Genomic DNA, 23083 nt, shown 5'->3' on the forward strand with positions numbered 1-23083 from the left:
TGGGACGGGCATGAGTGAGAAGGGGGCTCGTTCTCTCGGGGGGACTGCAGGAGGGCCTCTCAGCGGGGCACCCCACTCTGGTCAGCGGCCACGTTCGGAGGGTCCCAGCCACTCTTCACTCAAGATGTCTGCTCAGAGAGAATCTGACCGATGCCCACTCCCCGCCCCTCGCAGAAGCAACGCCTGCCTTTGCGCAGGTGCGCAGAAGACCCAGGAACCTCTTTCGGAAAGGGCTGAGAAGGCGTCTGTGCCAAGGACAGACCAGCGGAGACACCAGCAAAAATGCCAGCGTCGCGCGGCATGGAATAGGCCTGCCCGATGGAATGACTGAACGCATTAGCATTCACTGCCGTCCCGCACCCCCGTGAGTGGTTTGCATCTCCCTCTTCCTTTGGCTCGGAGGGCCTTCAGCCGGCACTCACGCTATGTCCTCCTGCGCCCTGGGGGACAGGCCCCCCACATTCGAGCCGGTGGAAACCGCTGCTGCCTGCGTGGCCCTGCCCCTCCCCTCCACCCGCCAACACCTCCTGCCTGCATGCAAGCTCTCCCTTCCCAGGACCAGGCACCTCCACAGGGACCAGCCCAGGGCAGCCGGGCGATCTGATGGCGGGGGACAAAGTGCAGCAGACCGGGGCTTCTCCCACGGCTCTGGAGGCTGGAGTTCCGAGGACAAGGTGTCAGCGCTGGGCTCCTCCCGAGGCTCCGTCCTCCCTCTGTGTCTGGGTCCTGATCTCTTCTTCTGCGCACAGACTGGAGAAGGGCGCGCCCTAATTCCTTGTTTCGACTGAAACACCTCCGTGAAGACCCTGTTTCCCAGATGCTAGGGGTTAGAGCTTCCACATGTGGACGGTGCACACAGGTCGGCCCGCAGCAGCGTGGCTTCCCTGTTTGCACCTGCCCGGAACCCAGGACTGTAGAGGCCAGGTGAGGCCGCCCTGCAGGCCGTAGGAGGTGCCCTGGGCCGTCTTTACCCCACTCAGAATGGGGGTGGGGGCTGCTGGCAGCTGTTGGCCCAGCCCCTTTCCCAGGATCGACCCCCCACAGTCAGCGTGCTCTCCCAGCCCAGGCAGCATGAGGGGTAGAGCTCCCTCCCCGCCTCAGCTGGACCATCTGAGCCCCAGCGCAGTCCCAGAGTTTCCTGTGGTGTTAGGGAGACTCTCTGTGGCCACGAGGCGCCCCAAATTCCCCCTGGCTCTGTCCCTCCCCACAGGGTAGTGGTGAGACCTGTGACCCCCTGCAGCATCCACGCCGGCCTTGTCTGCGGGGGCCCCGCCTGAGGGGTCTCTAGGGCAGCCACTCCTGGTCGGGAGAGACCCACGTCCGCCGTGTGTGAGACTCCATGAGCAGAAGTGCCGGAGCAGGAGACCCCGGGGGAGACGATGGACGACACCTGGCAACCCGCGTCCAGCAAAGACGACAGCTCGGTCCTGCTCCCCGCGGAGCCGCCGTGGGACCGTGAAGCCTGGCGCACATGACCGCTGCCGGGAGACGCATGACGTCATCATTCTCCTGCTACAAGCCCGCCAGCGCGGGGCTCCTTGCTCGCCTGCCCGGCGGCTGGAAGCGGCAGACAGGCCAGGGAAGGTGTGAGCGGGCATGTGGAGAAGTGGGAGCCCTGACGCGCCACAGGGGCGTCCCACGTGCTGCCTCTGGGAGAGGCACATGTGACATTACCATGACGACCCAGCCACGCCACGGCCACATCTGTGCCCACAGCAAACGGAAGCGTGATCGGACACTTGCCACGAATGTGCACGGCAGCCAGAAGCTGGGAACACCACAACGCCCATTGTGGAAGCAGGGCGCCCCGACGGCGGCCCGTGCGCCCAGCCGCTGTCACTCGGGCTCAGGAAGGGGAGACACAGGGGCGTCGGAGGAGCCTCGGGAACCCGACACGGCGTGAGAGACGCCAGACACGAGGTCCCAGAGCATATGAGCCCGTTTCAGGAAAGTCCACAGACACAGAAGACATGTCCGTGGTGCCAGAGACTGGGGTGGCAGGGAGTGACTGTTAACGCGTCACGGGGCCTCCTTTTTGGGTGGGGGCACATTCTGGAACGAGAGGGGTGGTGGCTGGTTGGCACAGCAGGTGGGCTCCCTGCCCCAGGTCGTTCACTGGTTAATTCAGCGTCCTGTGAATGTCCCCTCAGCTGCAATTTCGGGGGCACAGGAGGATTCAGGGGTGAGGTGCCCACCCCCCCACCCCCTGCACCCAGGCACGTGGCCAGACAGGTGCCCCAAGCAAGCAGCCCCCCTCAGGTCTGGAGAGACAGAGGCCATGGACAGTCCCGAGGCCTGCCTGGTGTCTGAGAACAACCAAACCTCCTTGGAATGTAGGGAGACAGGCCCAGCCCCTTCGAGGGAGACGTCAGTGCCCGTAGCTCTCAGCACTTGGCTCTGGGCGGTGGGCACCATCGGCCCCCCCGGAGCCATACTTTTCTCCTTCATGGATGGAGGATGTTTCCTTGATGGACCTTGGCTGGGAAAGTGGAAGCCAAGCGCGTGGGGATACAGACCCCAGGGGAAGACAGGCAGCACGTGCAGACGATGCTTCAAGCCACTGTGTGCGCCTGCCTCGGTCCAGCTGGGTCCCTCTGTGAGGACACTTCGTCCCCGCTGGGGCCATGTGGTCAACCGTCCGGGGCCATGACTGTGTTGGCCGGCATCCCTCTCCGGCGTCTCCAACCCTGGTCCCTGGGTATCCATCGACCATCGGCTCCAGCTGGCCGCGTCCTGGCGTCCAACTCCAGAGCTCCTTTCAGTGTCCCCGCAGGTCAGCGGCCCTGTCCTACAGGGATTAGAATGTTGTTCAACAGTAAAATGTCCAAAAGCTTTTCTGAAAGTCATCTGGGAGTTTGGGGCTGGGGAGTCCCCTCACCCAGCCCTTCCAGCACAGAGACAGAGACAAGAAGACCAGCCCCCCCAATGCTCACCACCCATTGTGTTCCCAAACCCATGTTCCTCGTTCCTTGGGATCCCTGAGTCCCCGAGTCCCCACGGCCGGGCTGGGTGAGGGGCCTGGGGACGAGCCCCTGGGTGGCCCTGGTCTGCTCGGCAGGGTGGGGCTTCAGGGTTCCGGTGTTTTTCCCACTGACCTCTGCCGCCATCCTGCTGTTTTCTCCCAGGATGATGGCTTTGCAGGCAGGAGAGCTGCTCTGCTGTCCAGACTCCTGTCCTGTCCCCACTACTTTCCCCCAGTGGGTGATCTTAGCATAGACAGATCTAAAGGCGCCACGTGAGAGGACACCAGAGCCCAGACCCCAAACCCCTTGACCCCCAAATGTTTCCATCCTGTGACGGGCTCTCCGGGTTTCCTCAGGGAGCCAGCTGAAGTCCATGGTCATTAGTCTCCGTGGCTACACACATTTCCACGTCCCCTGTGTGGACGTGACTTTCACCAGGGTTGATTCCTGTTGGTGAAGAATGTACAAGCCTTTGCTCCTTGGTCCATTGCCACACTGGCCACATGGTCAAAGCTGGCTAACTAGAACTTCTCTCTTAGGGTCTCCATGTCCACCTGTCCTATTGTCCTGGGAAGGTCTGAAGCCCTGAGCTGAGCCCAGCAGCACCGTACAGGCCCCGGGCAAAGAAGGGCCAAGAACGGAGTGACGGCTACTTTCTTAGGGCCACAGCAGCTGGACGAAAGTCCACAGTGCTGGCTGGTTACTTGGTGCAGCCGCCTGGGCCTGACCTGACTTTGATACCCTGGCCCCATTCTTCCGCCCCGTCTGGGGACGATCATGGACATGCCGCTGGCCAACCTGGTCTCCCTTCCCTGCTGTCCAGTGGGGTTGAGATGACAGTGGGCTTTGCCAGGAGCAGGGCTTTCTGCCCCTGCTTTCCCAAGTGCAAACCTCTCACTAACCTTCAATGTTTGACCCACGTGGTGGAGTGGACTGGACAGCAAGGCCCTTAGGCCAATTTCTGTGCCAGGAACCATCTGTTGTTTGCGAGCAGTGGGACTCGGGAAGCAGGTTGTCCCAAGCTTCTGGTGCGGAGACTCCCCAGAGCTGGCCTGACCCTGCTCTGGCTGCCGGGTTAGCTGCCACTCCGGACCGATCCACCACTCTGACCCAGTCCTGGGCTTGGGGCCTTGAGTTCCCGTCAGCAGCCTTCTCCAGAATTGGCCCTAACTGGTGGCTTCTCAGCAGCTCTCGTGGAGGTGAAAGCGAGGGCCCTGCCCCTGACTCCCTGTGGGCAGAGAGCCCACCTCCTCAGCTGTCAGCACGGCACGAGGACTCTGCAGGGGGAGGACAGCAGGTGGGGACAGCCAGGGTGGCCAGCCATGGGGATGGGCTGCTCTCCAGACCTAGTGGGGGCCCCGACAGGGGTGCGTCCTGTCCAGCCAGCTGCGCCTGAGGCAGCGGAGACAGACAACCCTGCCCCGACAGGCCCGGGGTGGGATTCATCCCAGGCCCTGCTGGACAGGGTCCTCCCTCTAGCCTTGCTCTGTCCCTGATGCTGCCCCGGGGAGCCCCCTCCCCGTTGACACACGTGTGTGCCTGTACCAGGCAGAATTGGCCCTGTCTTGTGCTCACTGGCAAGATTCAAAGGGGTTTGAAGAATAAATGTTTTCCTAAGTTTTAGCTGACATTCAATTTTAATGACTTTTTAAACAAAGTAACTATTAAACGTGTGTTGTTTTATGGTCTCCTGATGTCTGACAGGTGTTTTTGCCCATGTGGGAAGCAGATGCTGATTGCATTCTCCCTAATAGCTCATAAATAACAAGCCCTTGGCATTTCCCTTTGTCTGTGGCACTGCCAATGGCCAATTTGTTCTTCAGAAGTGGCCATGTTGGCCTGTCAATCAACTCTTGCCGTAGGCGGTTTTTGGTGATTAGAAGCCCCTTAGAGAGTGAGAACTCCAAATTAGTTTTCAATAAAAAATCAGAATATTCATGCTGCTGAACATCTAAAGGTAAGAGGACAGCAGAGCCCAAACCAGCCGGCTGGGGTCCTGGCGCTGCTGGCGGGGGGGGCTGCGGGGCCCAGACCCACGAGGACGCGGCCACAGAGCTGGGGGGTACTCAAGGGACCCGGCGTCAGCCTGAGACACTCAGCCACATTGAGGGTGGCCTTGGCAGCCCAGTTCACGTCTGCTGGTGCCTTCATGGGGACATGAAGGTTCATCCCCAGGAGCCGGTCTCCTTGAGAGGAGAACAAATGTCCCTGTTTGAAGAAGCTGGTGGAGGACACAGCGTCCAGAGTGGGCAGTGGCGTGGGCGTGTGGGCTGCGATGCCTCCTCCCCTTGGGGCCAGTGGAGCAGGTGCTGCCCCTGCTGCTATCCTCCTCTGCAGAGAAGTCTTGTCTGGCGGCTGTGCCCTTTGGGAGGTGGGGTGGACCAGCCTGAACCCCTTCCACAGTCCTCGCTGGGCACCCCAGGCCTTTGGGCCTGTCCGAGGAGCTGAAGCCAGGCGTCTAGGATGGGGCCCTGCCCAGCACCCCGTGGGATGGAGACACGGACTGGCCTGGGCGGGGAAGCCGGAGTAGGCCCCCCCGACGGTGATGGGGAAGAGATGGTAGGAGGTTTGGGCTCTGATAACAGGGTGCAGAAGCCAGGACTGTGTGGGGGGCTGCAGGCCAAGGCCCCTCTGGGCGGTATCGGGGGAAATGGTCTAGGAGTGCTTCTTGGGTATGTGGAAGCCTCGGGAATCTTCTTTGCTCCTCCAACTCCCCAGAAAGTCCTGCGCTAGGGTTAGGGATGGATCCAGGGGGACAGAGGTGCCTTGGCCAACCTCCCATGGGGTCAAATGGGTCCGTCTCTGACCTCCCACCCAGCGCCTGCAGACATGCGGGCAGGCAGGAGGTGGGGGAGAGGGGCAGCGAGCATAGGGGCAGGGACAGGCCTGGAGGGAGGCAATGGGCCTGAAGAGGGTGGGGTGGGCCCATCTGAGGCCGGCTGGGTGCAGCGACCCTGCTCACTGGCTGTTGGCCTCTCTGGGGACAGGATCGTGAGCGACCCAGACCATCACCCCAGAAGGCGCCGCCTACTGTGCCCCCTACGCCAGCCTCTGAGGCCTGGCAGTCCCTCCAGACTGGAGAGGGCTCCGTTTCCCCTTGGTGTCCGGGATCTGGCCCTCCTCTGTGTCCTTTGTTGTGTCTCCTGTCAGCCTGGCCCTGGGTGAGGACTTCTGGTGCTCTGGGCAGATGCAGATGGCAGCATCTACTGCTCTGAGCCATCCCCCAGGCTCAGGCATTGGCGGATGGGGTCCTCAGACTGTGTGGCTCTGGGGCCGGAGCCCTTCTCTGCTGGCCGGCAAGAGGAGGCCAGTCTGAGGCAGAAGCACACATAGGTTGCTTGGTTGCTCCTGCAAGGCCATGACGCACTGTGTGCCTGGTGATGGCCTCTTCAGGTGGCCCAGGAAAGGGTGTGGGATGGAGACAGGTCCTCACCAGGGCTGAGAACTCTGCATGACACCGGGGACCTCCGCTTCCTGGGAGCTGGCTGTCACACCACAGACTTTGGCCAGTTTCTTGGGACTTGTCAGGAGTCTTGTGCCTGGGGGTGTTTTCTGGAGCAGGCACTGGAAGGGACTCCCTGTAGCCCTGAGGCAGGCTTGACGCCTCACCTGGAAGGTGCATGGTGTTCCCCGTGACCCAGCCTCCCTACACCGCAGTGTCCTCTGCAGGGACGGGTGGGGGCCGTGACGGAAGAGCTTCACCAGGTCTGGGACACGGGAGGCGCTCAGGCTCAGGGAAGGGCACAAGGGGGCATGCAAACTGCCCTGGGGTCCACCTTCTTTCTACATGGGTGACCCACTTCTCCCGGGGCAGGATCAGGGTACCTTTATTCTCCACCCCAGTCATCCTTCTCTTGTCCCCAAGAGCCACACTGCTTTCTCAGGGCCTCCCCACACCTGCTGTCCCCCTGCCTGGACTGCCCCCCCACCATCGTCCTGAGCTCAGCCTAACACCACCTCCTCCAGGAAGACTTCCTTCTACTCAGGCTGACTCATCTGATTTCTGTCCATGCCTGCTCTCAGCAGTGCGTTCTGCAGGACCAAAGCCAACTGTTTTGTTCATTACTGTGGCCTCGGGAGAGAGCTATGCTGGACACTCAGCGCACTTCCTTGATTATGAATGACCTCTGATGATCAGGTTCAAGGCCATTACAATCAATACCAGCACCGTGTCAACTTTGTGACTGTTTCTGACAAATTTACGATTTTAAGCATTTTTATATTTTATTTATTTATTTTTAAAGATTTTATTTATTCATTTGACACAGAGCACGGGCAGGGGGAGGGGCAGAGAGAGAGGGAGGCAGGCTCCCCGCTGAGCAGAGAGCCCGATGCGGGGCTCCATCCCAGGACCCTGAGACCATGACCTGAGCCGAAGGCAGAGGCTTCACCAACTGAGCTGCCCGGGTGCTCTTTAATGTTGTGCAATCCTCACTGTCTAGTTCCAGAACCTTCTTGCCTCCCCTGAATGCCAGCCCATGCCTGCCGCTGGCCCTGCCCCGTTCCCCTAGCTCCTGGAAGCCGTGCCTCTACCTTCCGTCCTCTCCGTTTGCCTCTTGTGGACACTTGGTGAAGTCGGATCACATGCTCTGTGGCCTTTCGTGCCTGGCTTCCTGCTTAGTGCCATGCTCTCAGTGCCCATCCACACCAGAGTGGGCCATAACTCCATCCTCATTATGGTGAAGAATGAACCACTGTCGAGACAGAGCACATTCCGTTTATGCGTTCGCTGGCGGATGGGCGTTTGGGCTGATTTCATCCTCGGCTACATCTTGGTCCCAAGCAGCACCAAGCAGTGTGGTGACAGTGCCGCTGTGGACGCGTGTGTCTAGGGCTTATTGGAGCCCATTTTCAACTGTGTTCGGACTTCCCAGATCCTCACTGTGCCGAGGGAGGGTGGACCACAAAGCCATCGCCAGGCGATGAGGGGAGCACATTCTCCCTCCTCCAGCGGGAAGAGCCAGGTCCACCTCGAGGGCCCGTGGTTCTTGGCCGGCGCCGCTGCGTGCCCGCAGGTGCCATGAAGGCCCCGGTCTCCAGCAAAACCCTGCCACACTATTAAATATTTTAGCAAATAAAATAATTTTTGCCGTGCGGCCAGATGTCCAAGTTGACAAAGTGCTTAAGGCATTTGACTGATGAAAAAAAGCCCCAGCCCTCGGTAAATGGGATTGAAGACAGGCCCCGAGGCAAGTGTGTGATATTGAAAACATCCCGGGCCCCTTTGTGCTGTGCTTGGGTGCACGGAGGTTTGGAGGCGAATGTCCATCTGTCGCCGCCGTGCGTCCTGACACTCAACAAAGCCGGGGAGATCTCGGAGCCCACCGCTCTGCGGAGGCCGGAGCGGGACGCTCCTCACAAAGGCCGTGCCATCAATATTCATGATTCGTGGCTGGGCCGGCTGGTGGCCGGGGAGCGCCTTGCTGGGGCTGGCCTGGCGGTTTACAGAAAGGCCAGCAGCGGCTTGGGCGCTGATCTGCAGCCTCCGCTCTTGGCTTCAGTTGACGAAGAGTAACCGCTTGCTGGCGAGCTGCCTCCCAAGTCTGTGGAGGCATCCGAGGGACGGGTGGGGACACCCAGAGGTCACAGTCCCCTCCTGGGTGGAGGGAAAGGTTGGGCCAGACCTCACGTGACGTGGACTTCTCCCCACGCGGACAGGAAGAGAGTGGCCCTGGGTGGGGGTTGGGAGGCCGGGAGAGAAATGCAAGCTGAGAGCAGCCAGGCAGAACAACTCTCAGAATTAGCAGGAAGTTGGGGTCCCTGGGGGGCTCAGTCATTACGTGTCTGCCTTCGGCTCAGGTCATGATCCTCCCACTCCCCCTGCCTATATGTTCGGTCTCTCGGTGTCCCTCTCTCTCTAATAAATAAATAAAAATCTTAATAAAAAAAGAAGAATTAGCAGAAGTCTGAGCTCAGTTTTCGAAAATCCAGGTGCGTGATTTTCAACAAGCCCCTTCTGGTGGTCGTGCGTGGGTCTGAGATACTGAGGTGGAGACAGCAGTTGAGACAGTTGGTTTGCTGACGAGGTACCCTCAGTCCTACTCTGGTTTGTGCCACTAACTTGTTAGTGTGTGGATGAGCGATGGTGGAAACTAGTATCCTGGTCCATGGCCCCCTGGTCAGCTTCCAACCCTGTCGACCTCCAGGTCAGGAGCACCTCTCTCTGCAGAGGGAGGGCCCAGGCTGCACTTGGGATGGGCTCTGCTTTAGGGCTTCCGCACCCTAACCTTGGAGGCTCCTGTCCCTACATCTGGGAAGCGTGGCTGCCTGTGTCCTCTCTACCGGCTGCAAGGGGTCAGTGGGCAGTTGGCATGGGCGCTGGTGACCAAGCAAAGACCCGGATAAGTCCAGGAGCTGATCCACTTGGGAGAGAAAATGCACCAGCTGCACGAGTCGGTTTCCAGGGACCCCATTCCCTACATGCTGCCCAGGGACCCTGAGCAGGTCATTTGTACAAGGGCTGCCTGCCTGGGTGCTGCGGGGCCGTCTGTTGAGCCCAAGGGGGACAGGCGTGCACCTCCCCAGCCTGGAGGGTCTTCATGTCCCCCCCACAGACCGGGACACTGAGGTGCAGGCGGCCAGAGGCTTGTCTAGACCTCTGGCTCTGTTGGGGGTGTCAGTGTCCCGTTTGTAGTCTGGTCTCCACCGCCGGGAAGGGACGGGTGCTGAGGACACGTTCCAGATCCCGGGATCTGAGGACCACACCCTGCCCCACACCCTATTCCCAAGCCAAGCATAGATGTGGGACTCCCGCAGCCCCTTGAGAATGTTCTAGCATAGCTCTGCTTCATTTCAGAACAATGGAAACTTAATGAAAACGCCGCAGAGGAAATTTTATCTTTGAGGGTTTTATGTAAGACCCAGAAGGGCCACTCCTGTGACAGTCATCACGGCTGTTAAACCCATTCCGTTAATTAGCACAGGCATTTATTACTGCCAATAAAAGGCAGTACCAGGGGACTGACAGAACCAGTGGATCTGCGTGTCTTCCCCCAGCCTGCCACCCCTGGGGCAGCGCGCCGGGGGACAGAGGGACCCCGGGAGACATCTGGGAGACCCAGTGTGGTCTGAGGAGGGGGTCCCGCTGAAGGCCAGGAAGCAACCTCGTCACTTATGCAGTGCCTCACACCCGAGCACCACGCAGGCGCTGAACCTGGGGCCATGGGGACACGGGTGGCCCAGGGGACACAGGTCACTGTCTGCAAGGATGGTCAACAAAGACCCCTAGACCGAGGACAGCAACGTGCTCTGGGGAAGGACCCAGAAAGGAGCTTCCTCAGCAGGGGTCCCTGGGGACGCCCGGCCCCACGCCGGAGCTTAACTCAAGCTTAACTCAAACAAACAAACGTCTGAAGGTGAAATCCAGGCCCTATGCTCGTTCGCGGGGGGACAATTTTATGTACAGGAAGGGGGTCTTTTCTTCAAATCCCTGAGTGAACTGACCCAGTGTGTGCTCTTAACAAGGCGCAGCTTTCTGGGAAAACTGTCCCCTCAGAAGGAGGCTTTAATTCCCTCTTGCTGAATGTGAGCTGGACCGAGGCGTCCTCTGAGCACCGCGGGGGGAGAGGAAGCTGTGAGTCACCAGATGAGGGTGTGAGCCAAAGCTCGCGGGGGGCCAGCCGGGTGCCCCGGGGAGAGGCCACGCGGCGAGAACCTGAGGCGGCCACGGGCCCCATGAGGGGGCCTCCTTGGAAGGGGATTCCCAGACCCTTCAGGTGACCAGAGCCTCCGCCAGCAACCTCAGGGGAGTCCCTGCCCGGAACTGCCCAGCGGGCCACTCCTGAATGCGGACCCTTGCGAACCGTGACATGATTGTTTTAGGCTGCGGCGTCTGGGACTGCTTTGTTATGCAGCAACAGACCTTCGATGCGCCCGCGAGGGGCCCAGCCAGGTATCCAGGCCGGAATAAAATGGTGGGGTGGGCTCTGGGCCTCTCGCCTGGGGTCCCCAGCTGACTCCTTTGTTGTGACGCGTCTTCCCCACTGGCTGGAGTGAGGACTCCTGTGACCCCATCGGTCAGAGGCTCAGCAGACCTCAGCTGCCCGTTGGAGGGCTCAGGACCCCTGCCAAGTCCCCACCGTGGGACATCACCTGTGTCCCAGGACCCTGCCTGGCTTGCTGAAGCGGAGACTGCGCTCTGGCTCCTCCAGCCCCGGTGAGTGACGTGGCCGCCTCTCCGTCCCTCACACCACCTGCCAGGTGATGTCCGCTGCGCGCGCCACGGAGGGCACCCACCAAGCTCCGCTTGGTCAGTACCGCGAAGCCCCAACCCTCCAGCAGCCCCGACAAGGGCGCCAGGCAGACGCAGCGGGACGGCCGGGCTGTGCCGTGGAGCCGCCACGACGCGGGGGATCGCACGTACACGCATCCCGGGGGGATCTCATGGACACGCTTGTGGCGAAGGTCCTGGAGCAGCCACGGCCACGTGTCCTCCTCTGGAGGACACAGGTCATGTGGGGGAATGGGACTCTGTCATTGGAGGCGCAGGTGGGCCTGTGCCCACCGAGTGTAGACCTCTCCACCTCCCCTGCAGGAGTCAGGGTCAGGGTTCTCCTGCTGCTGTGGGGCCAAAGTCTGTGATCCCCAGAGAGCGGGTCAGTGCTGCTGGGCCACCTCCGCAGGCTCTGGGACAGGATCGCCCTGGCCTCCTCCTGCCCTGCGGCTGGCTGTCCACCCAGGCTCATGGCCACCCCCTGCCCCCCACACCAGCTCCCCGGACTCCCTCCACCGTCGCTCACTTGGGAGCCAGCTGGGGCGTCCAGGTCAGGTGCCTCTTCTCCAGGCCCTTAACTTGATGGCACAGTTTCCCGTCTGCATAATACCGCAAGGCCCAGGGTTAGGACCAGAGCCTCCGCTTGGCCCACAACTGCTGCTTTCCGGTTTGGGGTTTTTTTTTTTTGCTTGTTTGTTTTGTTTTGTAATTAAGATTTATTTATTTATTTTAGAGAGAGAGAGTGTGTGAGCGGGGGAGGAGCGGAGGGAGAGAACCTTAAGCAGACCCTCCCCTGGCGGGAGCAGATCCAGGGCTCGAGCCCACAACACTTGGGTCAGGACCTGAGCCAGAATCCAGAGTCCGCCAGGTGCCCCTGCTTCCTGGTGTTAAGAAAAGATATTCAGAGTGTGGGGAGACGACTCAGTATAGAGGTGCTGCTGGGGGCCGGGCTCCCTCTCTTCTGGCCTGCGGGCCCGGAGCCTCCTCTGCAGAAGCCCTGCGGCAGGCCATGTCCCTGCTCCCTCCAGAAAGATCTATAGCTGCACCAGTTTTCTTCCTGTAGGAGGGCAATCAGCCTGTTATAGACAGTGCTTCTGGTCACGCTTTTACTTGGTAAATCTTGGAAACTCCGGGTCCGTGAGCGTGACTGTCTCTGGTTCCTGGTGGCGGCCGCACAGCCTTCCATCATGGGTGTCCAGGTCGCATGTAATATGTGGAATGTGCAGAGAAGCAGGTCAAGGTTTCAGATTAGCGCCCGTCGCAGATCGAGGGCAGCAGCCGTCCATCTGGGACGGGCGCCGGGGAGGCCAGCCCGCAGCTCAGCCCACAGGCCCGGCCCACCGACGTCTGCCCGTCTCCATTTAATGAGTGACCTCGGATTAAATGGGAGCCAGCAACAGGGCAGCAGTCTATATTAAATCTCCACAAAATGGAAATTGCAAAGATTTACCTTGGGTCGCTCCGTGCGGAAACGTCATCATAGCCTCATCTGGAACGTTCCCTCGTCGCCGGGCAGATCACTGAGCTGCCACACAGGGGATTATGAATGCCTCCTGTTTATGAAGATAGCTCCCCACTGACGTCTGGGGCCCTCACACAAAGGCGCGGCCACGGACGCTCGGGTCACTTGCAGCCAGGCCCCGCGTGACGTTGGCGACTCACCCTGATGACCCTCACATTGTTGGTATGACCGGAGGAGGCGGTTGGCACCTGGTCTGAGGAGGATGAAGGCCCTCCCACCGTGCCCGGCCGTGTCCCTCCCACCGTGCCCGGCCGTGTCCCTCCCACCGTGCCCGGCCGTGTCCGCTGTCTGGACGTTTCTGTCACTGTGCATGTGCCGCAGGCGTTTCCTGTCTCATGACGAGGTTGTGCAGACGGCTTCCTGAGTGCCCCAGGAGGGTCTGGGGTGGCTTTGGGCTAATGCCGGCTGACGCAGTAGAGGGAAAGTGATATCACGAGGCCATCCCGGCCGGGCACTCCTCAGGGCCCCCTCCCCGATCACAACTGTCACGTCCTATTCAATCCGTGCAGGACCCCCGTCCCAGGCCCTTCACAAGCAAGGGGCGGGGAGGGGTACCTGGCTTCGTCTCCCCTTCCTGAGTACGGGCCACCTCAGTGGCTCCTTGCCACCTCTTGGCCCCTCTCACCTGTCACAGAGACCACCACTGGCAGCCAGGCGTGCCGTGTGTTTTTTAAAAAAATTTAATTAATTAACTTATTTGAGAGAGAGAGAGAGACAGAGATAGTGACGGAGAGCATTAGCAGGTGGAGACAGGGAAGCAGGCTCCCTGCCAAACAGGGAGCCTGACTCGGGGCCCGATCCTAGAACCCAGGGATCATGATCTGAGCCGAAGGCAGCACCCAACCCTCTGAGCCACCCAGGTGCCCCAGTGCCATGTGAGTCTTAACCCAAAAGACTTGTCTCTGAGAAGGGGAGGAAGCGTGGGGGACACGCAGGCTGCCTCCGAGAGAGGTCAGCATGGATGGTGCTGGGACCCTGTCCCGCAGGAGCCACAGCTAGAACTGTCTTGGGAAATGTCGATACACCCCAAGCAGGTCTTTCTGTAAAGACTAGGGTTGGCCTACTCACTTTACCCAAGAAGTCTCTTCACGTCACAGTGGCCCATGCGAGGCTTCTGCAAAAATTGAGGTAGGGCAGGTATGGTGCTAAGATTTATGAAAACACCTCGTACAGCTCCCTCAAAACCCCATATGCTACTGAGATTACCACCCCACTTTGCAGATGGTAAGACTGAGGCACAGAGAGGGGACCCCGGACAGCCTCACATGCGCTATGCCGAGGCCACCTGTGAACAATCCCTCCCTAGGAGATGTTCTGGAACAAAGCAAGACTCTAGGCCCAGAAAGCCCGCGGCCGGCCGGGGGTGGCGTGCGCAGGAAGGCCTCCCGGGGTGATGGCAGCCTTCTCTATCTTGGCCGCGGCGGCGGTTCCCCAGCTGCGCGAGGTTCCCACGTTCCTGAGCGGTGCGTCCAAGCACGTGTTTTACTGGATGCACGTTGTACCCTAACGAGCCCGGCTTGAAACCAGTCAAATTACAGATGGAAGACGGGCCTTCCGGAAGGAGCAGTGGCGACGGCCGCACGGCGCTGAGAACACCCTTCACCGTCGCTGGACGGCGTCCTCACCTCGCTGAAACGTCAGCCAGTTAGGTCTGTCTTACCACAACACCGACAGGAGACAGTCACACTGGGAGACGGTGGGCCACCCCTTCAGCGGCTGGCCCTGCGGGGGGGACGGGGACCGCTCGCGAAATGCCCCCCCTCTCCTGGCGCAGAGCGTGCCTCCGGCAGACCGTGGGGACCAGGCAGCCGACCACAAAGCTGACGTGGGACTGGGGAGAGCGAAGCCCCTGGTGTGGGTCCCTCAATGCCCATGGGTCCGTCGGCACTAGGAGGAGAGGGGGTCGCCCCCCCCGCCCGCGCCGCCCCCGCCGCCATCCTGCTGCCCGCGGCGCTCTGCTCCGCCGTCCGGCCCCGGGCGCTGGGTAAACGCTGGCTGGAGCCCGCAGAGGAGCCTCTGACCTTGTCGTTCATTTGTGATTATTTTGGAAACAGTATTCGTTCACTTAGGTGGGGGGAGGGGGAGGGGAAGCCACTGAAAGCCGAGCATTCCCTTTAAAATGACATATTTAGCCCTCGGCCGCCATAATGAGGCTGCTTAATGAAGTCGGTATCCTTGAAAGGCCATCGGCGTCCCTCATCTGTCAGCACAGCCACCTTCCAGAGCGGTATTAATGAAGCGACACACTCCCACAGTGCCGGAGAGAGGCCCGTCACCATGACGAGCGGGTCTAGCGGAGGCGTGGATCCTCAAAATTACGTCTCAAACCAGCCTTATTAAGCAAAAATTAGAGTGAAATCGCCCGACGACGTGCTCATTAGGAGACGCTGATCCCCGTGGGCTCCCCTTGCTCCGACAGTTTCCCTCCGTGGCGGTGGCCGCTGTCTGTCCTTCCTTCCTGGCCGGCTCCCGGGCCTTCAGCCCCGCCCAACGGTCTCTCCTAAAACCTCGGTGGGGGCGGTTTGGTGTCCAGGGCTGGCCGGGCTGGATGGAGGCATCTTTGGGGGAGAAGCAGGTTCCGGGCAGGGGCCACGGCTCAGGGAACGGCCCCTCCCTAGTCCAGCCCTTGGCTCCTCTCTGCCGTGGCCCCGACCACGGCGGCACCCAGCGCCGTGGCCCCTCTAGCCCCCGCTGGGAGGAGGTCCCCTCAGCGAAGCACTTCTCTCTCGGGCGCTGCCTGTGGTCTGCGTCAAGCAGCCTCGCCTCACTTGTGGAACGGCCACGGGCGCGGCAGTGAGCTCCCACCTGCGCTGACCCATTTGCTCCCGGCCAGGCTCACAGTCGTGGCTTGGCCTAGGCCGCAGGGAAGGGCGTCCGTGGGGAGACAGGACGTCCACGGGGTGTGAGAGCGGAGAGCAGGACGCTGTGCCTGTGTTTTACTTACGGGGCTCACCCTCTCTCCGGTTTTCAGAAAGCGTTTGAGGACCTAACCCCTGGTGATCAGCTCGGCCTTTGGCCTAGGATTTTCCGGGGCTTAAAATGGAACATCTGTGTCTGGGGAAACCCGGTCCCAACAAGTGGGCAAGAGGGTCGACCTGCTAACCTCAGTCAAGCACACTCAAGGCCAGACCATCTACGAAAAGGTGGGGAGTTGCTGAGACCTCTTAGGGCAGGGTGGGGGCTGGCGACGGTGCCACTGTTCGGTACCCTGGCGGCAGCCGAGGACCCAGGGACTGTGTGGGAGGTGAAACCGTGCAGAGCAGGACACACGTAGGAGCACATGTGCACACACACACGTGCGCAGGTTCAGGACACACTCCGGGGCAGGGGATGACAGAGGCCGCAGCCCATTCTTACCCTGCACCCCCCAGGCCGCGGGCGGGGCTGGTAGCCACCGGCCAGCTGCTCTTTTGCATCTGCCTTTCCCTTGCCGACCGGCCAGGCTTTCCCGAATCCCGAAGCAGTCGGGTCTGCCCGAGAGTAGTGACCAGGGTCTGGAGACACCGGAATACATGTGGAATATTTTAAGGACCACATGTGCTCATTAGGGGAGCAGTGCTGCCCAGAGAGAAGGAAAGAGTTATAGGCTCTTCATCCCCCCCACCCCCAAAAGCAGCTTCAGGAGAGAATGAGCCAGAGACAGACAGACAAAATGAGCAAGGGTATGTGTGCCGGGAAAGGGGCCTGGGGACACACTCTGTTCCCTGAACACAGGCATTTCTGGAAGCAGCTCGTGGGGACGCTGGGGCGAAGCTCTCACCCCATCGGGCACCCTCATTCTGGTCACCTCTGCCTACGCCACAGCCCCAGGGGAGACTCCAGTGCACACAGAGAGCGGCGTTTTGCAGCAAGAAGCCTTTCCATTTATTCTAGAATCCCAGATTCCCAAATATAAAATAAATGTCTTCCCTGTTGTCTGTGATGTTGACATGCAGGTGCTGCCCACACAGTCTCTCCGTGGGAGCCCGAGGAAGGGCACTGGCCGTCGGGCTGGTCCAGCCTAACGGGTTGGGAAGGGCAACGCTCGGAAGAAGGGATCTTTACACCTCAACCCTCCCGTTCAGAGGCCCTTTCCCATCAGCCGTCCGGCTGCCCGTTGGCATCAACCGACTCCCAGATGTAGAGTTTCTGAATCTCAGTTACCAAAAATCATGGGTGTCCCTGCTCCCGAGTGATGAGCTGCTCCCTCCCCAGCTTGCATTCCATGGACAGAGCCCAGGAGGTGGGGGGCTCCTTGGCAGAGCACACCTGACTTCCGCCAGCACCACCTCGAGCTGGCGGGCGGGGTCCCACGAGCCCCCTCTCCGACAGGCTCTGGAGCCGCCTGGGCAGCTGCGGGGGGCTGGGACGGATCTTGGACCCTGCCCCGGGCATTTGAGACTTAGAGCCCGTTCCCAGGGATTTGTAACCTCGGTGCCTCCGTGACACAGGGCTGCAGGCCGAGAGCCAGCCAAGCCAGGCTGTGGAATGAAATGCGTCCCGTCAGATGCCTCCTGGCCATTGGAGAGCGTTACAGGGCCCACTGGTGTCTGGGCTTTGTGGCCACTTCCTGGACTGGCTGTGGCCTCAGGAGCACCCAAGCCCCGTCCACATGGGGCTGGGAGATTGGGCTCCTGTCAGGCTGAATCAGGGCCCCCAGGACAGCAACTGATGGTGGCCTCACCATTTCAGACAAAACAGGCTTGGAGGTGAAACCGGGCACGTTGGGAAGGCTCTCCCGTCCAGCATGCAGGCACACTGTTGCTAAGAAACCCTTGAGCTAGGACCTTGTCCCAGGTGCCCCACAGGCCCCCGTCAGCTGGGCACCCCCATGTGGCCTGAGCGTCATGGGGGACAGAGGCCACTGGCCAGGCCCGCATCCGGTTCCGCTCTGCGTTCTAACAGCCGTGTCTCTGGGAACGCAGACCGCAGCGGCCACGGGAGCCACAGAGCGACGGCCCTTGGCCCTCGGCCTCCTGACCGGCACCAGCCCGGGGAGCCCGCACAGCCAGCCGCAGAAGCACAGACACAGCCTTATTCCGAGACCCCCTTCTAGCCCCGCATTTCACAGGCTCCTGCCCTACGCTCACTTTCAAAATAACGCAGCTCGCCTCCTACGCAGAGAGCCTCAAGATCACAGCTTCTTCTCCGTCTTCTCCGTACAAAGGCCCGGGGCACTTCAGACTCATTCTAGAACATGGGAAGACACTGGCCTCAAAGGAGATTTTGCTAACGATCAGAGCCTTTGGCTTTTATGTGTATGAATTTATGTGTATTAATTTTCTAATGGTATGAAACTGACTTTTGTTTGGGTATAGAACACAACATCCAGGGTTATGATCCAAAGAGGTAATTAATTGTTGGGGAAATGATTTAATACATTGTAAATCCCTCTGATCCCATCCCTTAAAACGGGATGCCGAGAGCGATTGAAGACTCGGGACGTATCACAGGCAAATTCCTAGGATACAATTGCCGTAACCACAGTCTGCGGGATTAACCGGGGCTCTGGGGTCCCGCCTGGTCGCTCTCATCAGACTTCTCTCGGCCAAGGGCGAGGCAAGACAGGCCGTGCCGCTCGGAACGACACTCTATGCATCTCACGCATCCTTTTAGGGAAACAACATTTGTCCTCTGGGAGGAGGTGCCTCTTCCTGTAATGTCCCAACCTGCCCCGGGTTTGGGATGAAATCAACCAAGAAGCCAACACACTGGCACACGAGGGTCTGTGAGCGGACGCGCGGGGGCCGGTGGCCCTTGCCTGTCTGAGCTCCGGGTCCCTTGGGGCAGAGCTAGGTGAGGACGGAGTTCCGCTCCCCGAGCGTGGATGCCGTTACCCAGTACTGAGAACCAGGGATGCTGTTTTCGGTGAGCGAGTTTCCTACCTGGAGGGAAACAAAGATCTTTCGGTGTCAGATGTCCTGAGCCCACAGGAACAGAAAGTGCTGGGCCCGTGGCATCTCACCAAGTAGTTAAAAATGTTCCCACCAAAATACCCAAAGGAGGTGGAGAACTTTGCTGTCGGTCATTTTAAAGAAAGGAAGAGGAAGGGGCGTCTGTCGTGAAACGCTCAGTCACTAGCCTGACCCTAAGGACCCCCACTTCCGTCTTCCAACCCCTGTGCTTCTCTCTCTGCCGGGGAAGCTGGCGTGTCCACACCCGCACGGGCCGGGGAGGCGCCAGTCAGGGAATGCAGGCAGGGGTACAGGACCTCCGCCCACCAGCCAGCCTCTCCTCACCCCAGCAAGGGCCCCCTGGGGAGGCCACTGGGTCAGGGAAGCCTGCCCCAAGCCCCCACGAGCCGGGCTCCACGGGCTCACAGCCTGATTTTGAATGAACCTCGGTCTTCGAGGGGCTCCGGCAGCGGCCAGCGGCCCCCAACGGCATGGTTAATGGAGGAAGAAGGCACTGTTGGCTGCCTGACACCCCCTCGGCTGGAATGCCGTCGTGCTGCCGGCTCCCCGGGCCCGGGCGTGGGTGGCCAGCGTGCTGCTGGAAGGCAGCTGGAAAGGGTGACTGTAGACAAACGGCCGCCACTTCGTGGGAGAAAACGGACCCCAGCTATTCCCGCCCCTGTCCGGGCCTCAGCTGGCCTTGGTGACCCAGGCTTGGAAGAGTAGCAACGATGAAGCATTTCCTATGTGTCTCGCTCTAGAATTTATTCCTTGAATCAGCGGGCATTTCCTGCTTATTATGAGCGTGAAGAAAACAAAGGTCCCTCAGAGCTTTGCCTCAGGCCACAGGGTCCACTGTGGGCATCACAAACCTGTGTGGCCGCTGATCCTCAAAACGGGGCTGGTCTGAACGGAGAGCAGCTCTAAGCGCAAGACAAACCGGGTTTTGAAGACTCAGTACGAAAAAAAAGGAACGTGCCATATCCCCTGATAATGAAAAGATACTGACTGTGTTTTGAAACACTCTTTTGCATGCACGGGAATAAATAAAAGTCATTACAATTAATTTCATGTATTTACTCTTACGTAGCCAGTAGAAAAGCTACCATTTCATGTGTGGCCAGGTCTCTGTGTGGCCGGCCCGGGTTTACTGCGACACTCCCTCACACCACATCCAGACCTACCAGCAGGTACGCCTTCCCTTGCCCTAAGATGGTTCTAAAAACAAGCACGGGGGAAAAGGCTGTTTCAAACTCCGTTATAAGCAAAGCCCTCTCCTGTTGAACTCTCCAGCGCTGGAGAAGGGTCGGCTCTGGGGGGTTAGATGCCCGAGCCGTTCTGGAGTGCCTGCCCAGAGCCCCCGTCGGATGTTTCCAGACAGCGGTGGGCTTGCCAGCGGGGAGGCTGCTTCACTGTATTTGGGGCACAGGGGCCGTGGAGGACCAGACCTTTTGTGCTGGGAGCTCTTAGAATGGGGGAGGCCAAATGACTTGTATTTGCTAGAGCAGGTTGCTATGTTAGCCTTGTTGAAAAGCCTAATTTCACGTACGGAATGATCGCTCTGTTCCACGCCGCGAGAGGCAGCCTGACGTTCTGGAGAGAACAACGGATCATGTAGCACATGACTGAGCAGCCAAAAAGAAACACATTTCATTTTTTTGAAAACCAAGTAAATGGAAGAACATACGATTAATTAGATGGTCCTTTTAAAAACTTAATGTTTTTCATTCAAGGTGGGGTGCAGAGATTTTTTTTTCCTTCCCCTGTTTTCTTCATATTTTATACATCTACTGAGGGGTTGTTCACACAGCAGCCGTCCGCCCCCCACAGACTTTCTAGGCTCTGACCGAGAAGCGCGGGGTCCAGACCGGCACAGCTCTCTGAGAACCTAACCTCAGCCACCAGTGATCGTGTTTAATATAGTATTAAAATTTAATCACATTATTTTAAAAACTAAGTTAAAACTGTAACAAAACTGTAACTTCATTCCAAATAGAAATGATGCACCAGAGGCGTCTGTTTCAGCCAGGATGAGCAACGCTGTTTCAGGTTATGACCAGTGACTCATGAAGTTGATTCAGGAGCACTTTGAAATGGTCCTGGAAGTAAATGGCGTTGGAGTTCGCAGCTGTCCTGCCTTTGCTTACCTAAACAGGATTCGAAACAGAGCCCCTAGCTCCCAGCTTTCTGAATGTGCAAAACCGATAACGTAGTGTTTTAGGGAGAAGCAGACAGTGAAGATATAAATATGGAAATTAACAAAAACCAGTATTAAGCATATGTCTTTATGAATAAAGCTTAATCACACACTTCATTTTGCAGATACAAAAGGGCCTTTTGAAATGCATTAATTAAAGTTAAACGCTTCAGACAGGCCGCTCTGTAGGGCCGAGGTCCTCTCCTCATTAGCGCAGCGGCAGCGGCCGCCGGCCGAGGAAACTGGGTTACTAAGGCCAGATACTGCAGCAGGACGGCGGGAGGGCAAATGCGCTGGGACAGCCCAGTCCCCAGGGTAGCTGGCCGGCTGAGCAGAGCGTGTGGACCCCTACGGCGGCAGAATTCTGCACCGTGCACCCTCATCAAGGAGACAGACCCCAACACCAGGAGACAAACCCGTCACCTTTTCCCAGCTCAGGAAGCAGCCCCTCCCACCAGCGACTCACCCATGGCCCGGCCTCCGCCCCTGGAAACACGCAGGGGGCTGGTGTGGAGGTCAGTGGGGCTAGACCCGGCCCTTCCCTGATAGCCCAGGCCAAGTGTGGGGACTGTCCTCTGTACAACTGCCTGTGAGCAGAGGGCATGCGGCAGGTCTCCATCCAACTCCGTGCAGGCCACACCCTGGCGGGGACATTCCAGCATGAGCAGTGGTGGCCGGGGAGTCCAGGGACGGTTTAGGGGACAGATTCCGCAGACTTGGAGGCCGCCAGCATTGGCATCCACTCACCCCCAGAGGCTCGTGCCTCCAGGCAGGCAAGAAACTAAACATAACACACTGTGACTTCAGCTACTGCCCAGGGTCTTCCAGGGTCAAGGGCGACGTCCAGCTGCTTAGCAAACAGTCGTGGGCTGGGTCCCTGTGCATCCGCCACTGGTCTGCAGGAGCGCGGGGCCGCCAAGCCTCGGAGACAGACTACCCTGGCACCAGCGGTTGTCGTTGGGAGCACACCCGGCTGGAGCCAGCCCTGCAGTCCCCGGAGAACCCAACGCCAGGGCCCGGAGCCGCCAAGCCCAGCCAAGCGCTCTCCCTGTGCTGGCGACCAGCAGGACCACTCCCCCTGGAGTCACGCCGGTCCCTGCTCCCAACGTGGTCCTGGTTTTCTTTTTCAGGGTGAGCGGCGGTGTCCAGACAAGCAGGGTTTGTCTCCCGTCGGAGGTTGTCCAGTGGGCGTGCTGCGGCCTCCAGGGCGCAGATGCCAGTGCCCTGCTCTTGCGCTCAAACCCGTGCCCAGACGTGCTCCGACCTTCTCGGCGGCCCTACCCGCGCTGTTCAGCGGGCGGGGGCTGGAAGCGACCTCCGGCAGCCTTCTCCCGGTGGGCGGGGTTCAGTCGGGGCAGGGTGGCACAAGGTAAAATGCAGGGCTGGTGCGGGAGGAGGAGCAGCCCGGGCGCTCATGGCTTCTCGTTGCAGTGTTTGCACAGCGCCGAGGGCGTCCCGGAGAAGGCGGCGCACTTGTCAGGGCAGGGAAGCGGGGCGCCCGCGGAGAACGGGTATACAGCGGCCTGGCCGAAGGGCGTCAGGGGCGCAGCGGCCACCGGCGCCGCCAGGCCCTGGCCCTGGTTGAGGTAAGCCACGAGGCGCCGCATCTCGTCCAGGGCCTGCGCCTGCATGAGGATGTAGTTCTTGGCGAGCAGCAGCGTGGCGATCTTGGAGAGCTTGCGCACCGACGGGCTGTGCGCGTAGGGGAGGACGGCGCGCAGCCCGTCCAGAGCGTCGTTCAGGTCGTGCATCCGCCGCCGCTCGCGCGCGTTGATGCTCAGCCGCAGCGAGCGCTGCTCCCGGGGCCGCCGCCGCGCGTCCGCCGCGCCCCCGGGTCCCCCCCGCCGCCGCCGCCGCCGCCGCCGCTGCTCGAAGGCGTCGTCCTCGTCGCCGCTCTGCTCGCCGCTGCTCTCCGCCACGGCCGCGGGGTGGGGCGCGGGCGCCGCAGGGAGGTCGCCGCCGGGGCCCGGCGCGCCGTAGCCGCGGGCCGCCTCGGGCCCCCGCGCCGCCCCGTAGGCCAGGCCCGCGGTCGCCGCCGCGTAGCCGTGGCTCAGCGCCAGGTACGCGTCCCCCGACAGCGACTTGAGCTCGGCCATGGCCGCGCGTCCGCCGCGGCGCAGCTCCGGGGCCGCGCGTCCGTCCGGCTGTCGGTCGGTCCCCGAGCCTCCGAGCCTCCGCGCGCCGGGCCTCTCTGGCCGCCTCGGCCACGCCTCCGGGTCGCCTCCTCCTCTTCTCCCGGTCCTCGTCCTGGTCCTCGTCCTGCTCGTCCCCGTCTCCCCTCGCCGCCCCGCGCAGGGCTGGGCCGGGCCGGGCTCG

General features: G+C 60.3%; 1 protein-coding gene across 1 annotated transcript; it reads right to left on the reverse strand.

The window, feature by feature from the left end:
- Positions 1-20941: 20941 nt before the first annotated feature.
- BHLHE23 (basic helix-loop-helix family member e23) lies at positions 20942-22863 on the reverse strand. Its single transcript, XM_004760114.2, has one exon. It carries the CDS (start codon positions 22861-22863, stop codon positions 22180-22182), a length of 684 nt encoding a protein of 227 aa, XP_004760171.2. The 3' UTR covers positions 20942-22179.
- Positions 22864-23083: the final 220 nt, after the last annotated feature.

Source organism: Mustela putorius, unplaced genomic scaffold, assembly GCF_011764305.1.
Source record: "Mustela putorius furo isolate JIRA1106 unplaced genomic scaffold, ASM1176430v1.1 tig00003972_pilon_pilon_pilon, whole genome shotgun sequence".
Lineage (NCBI taxonomy): Eukaryota > Metazoa > Chordata > Mammalia > Carnivora > Mustelidae > Mustela > Mustela putorius.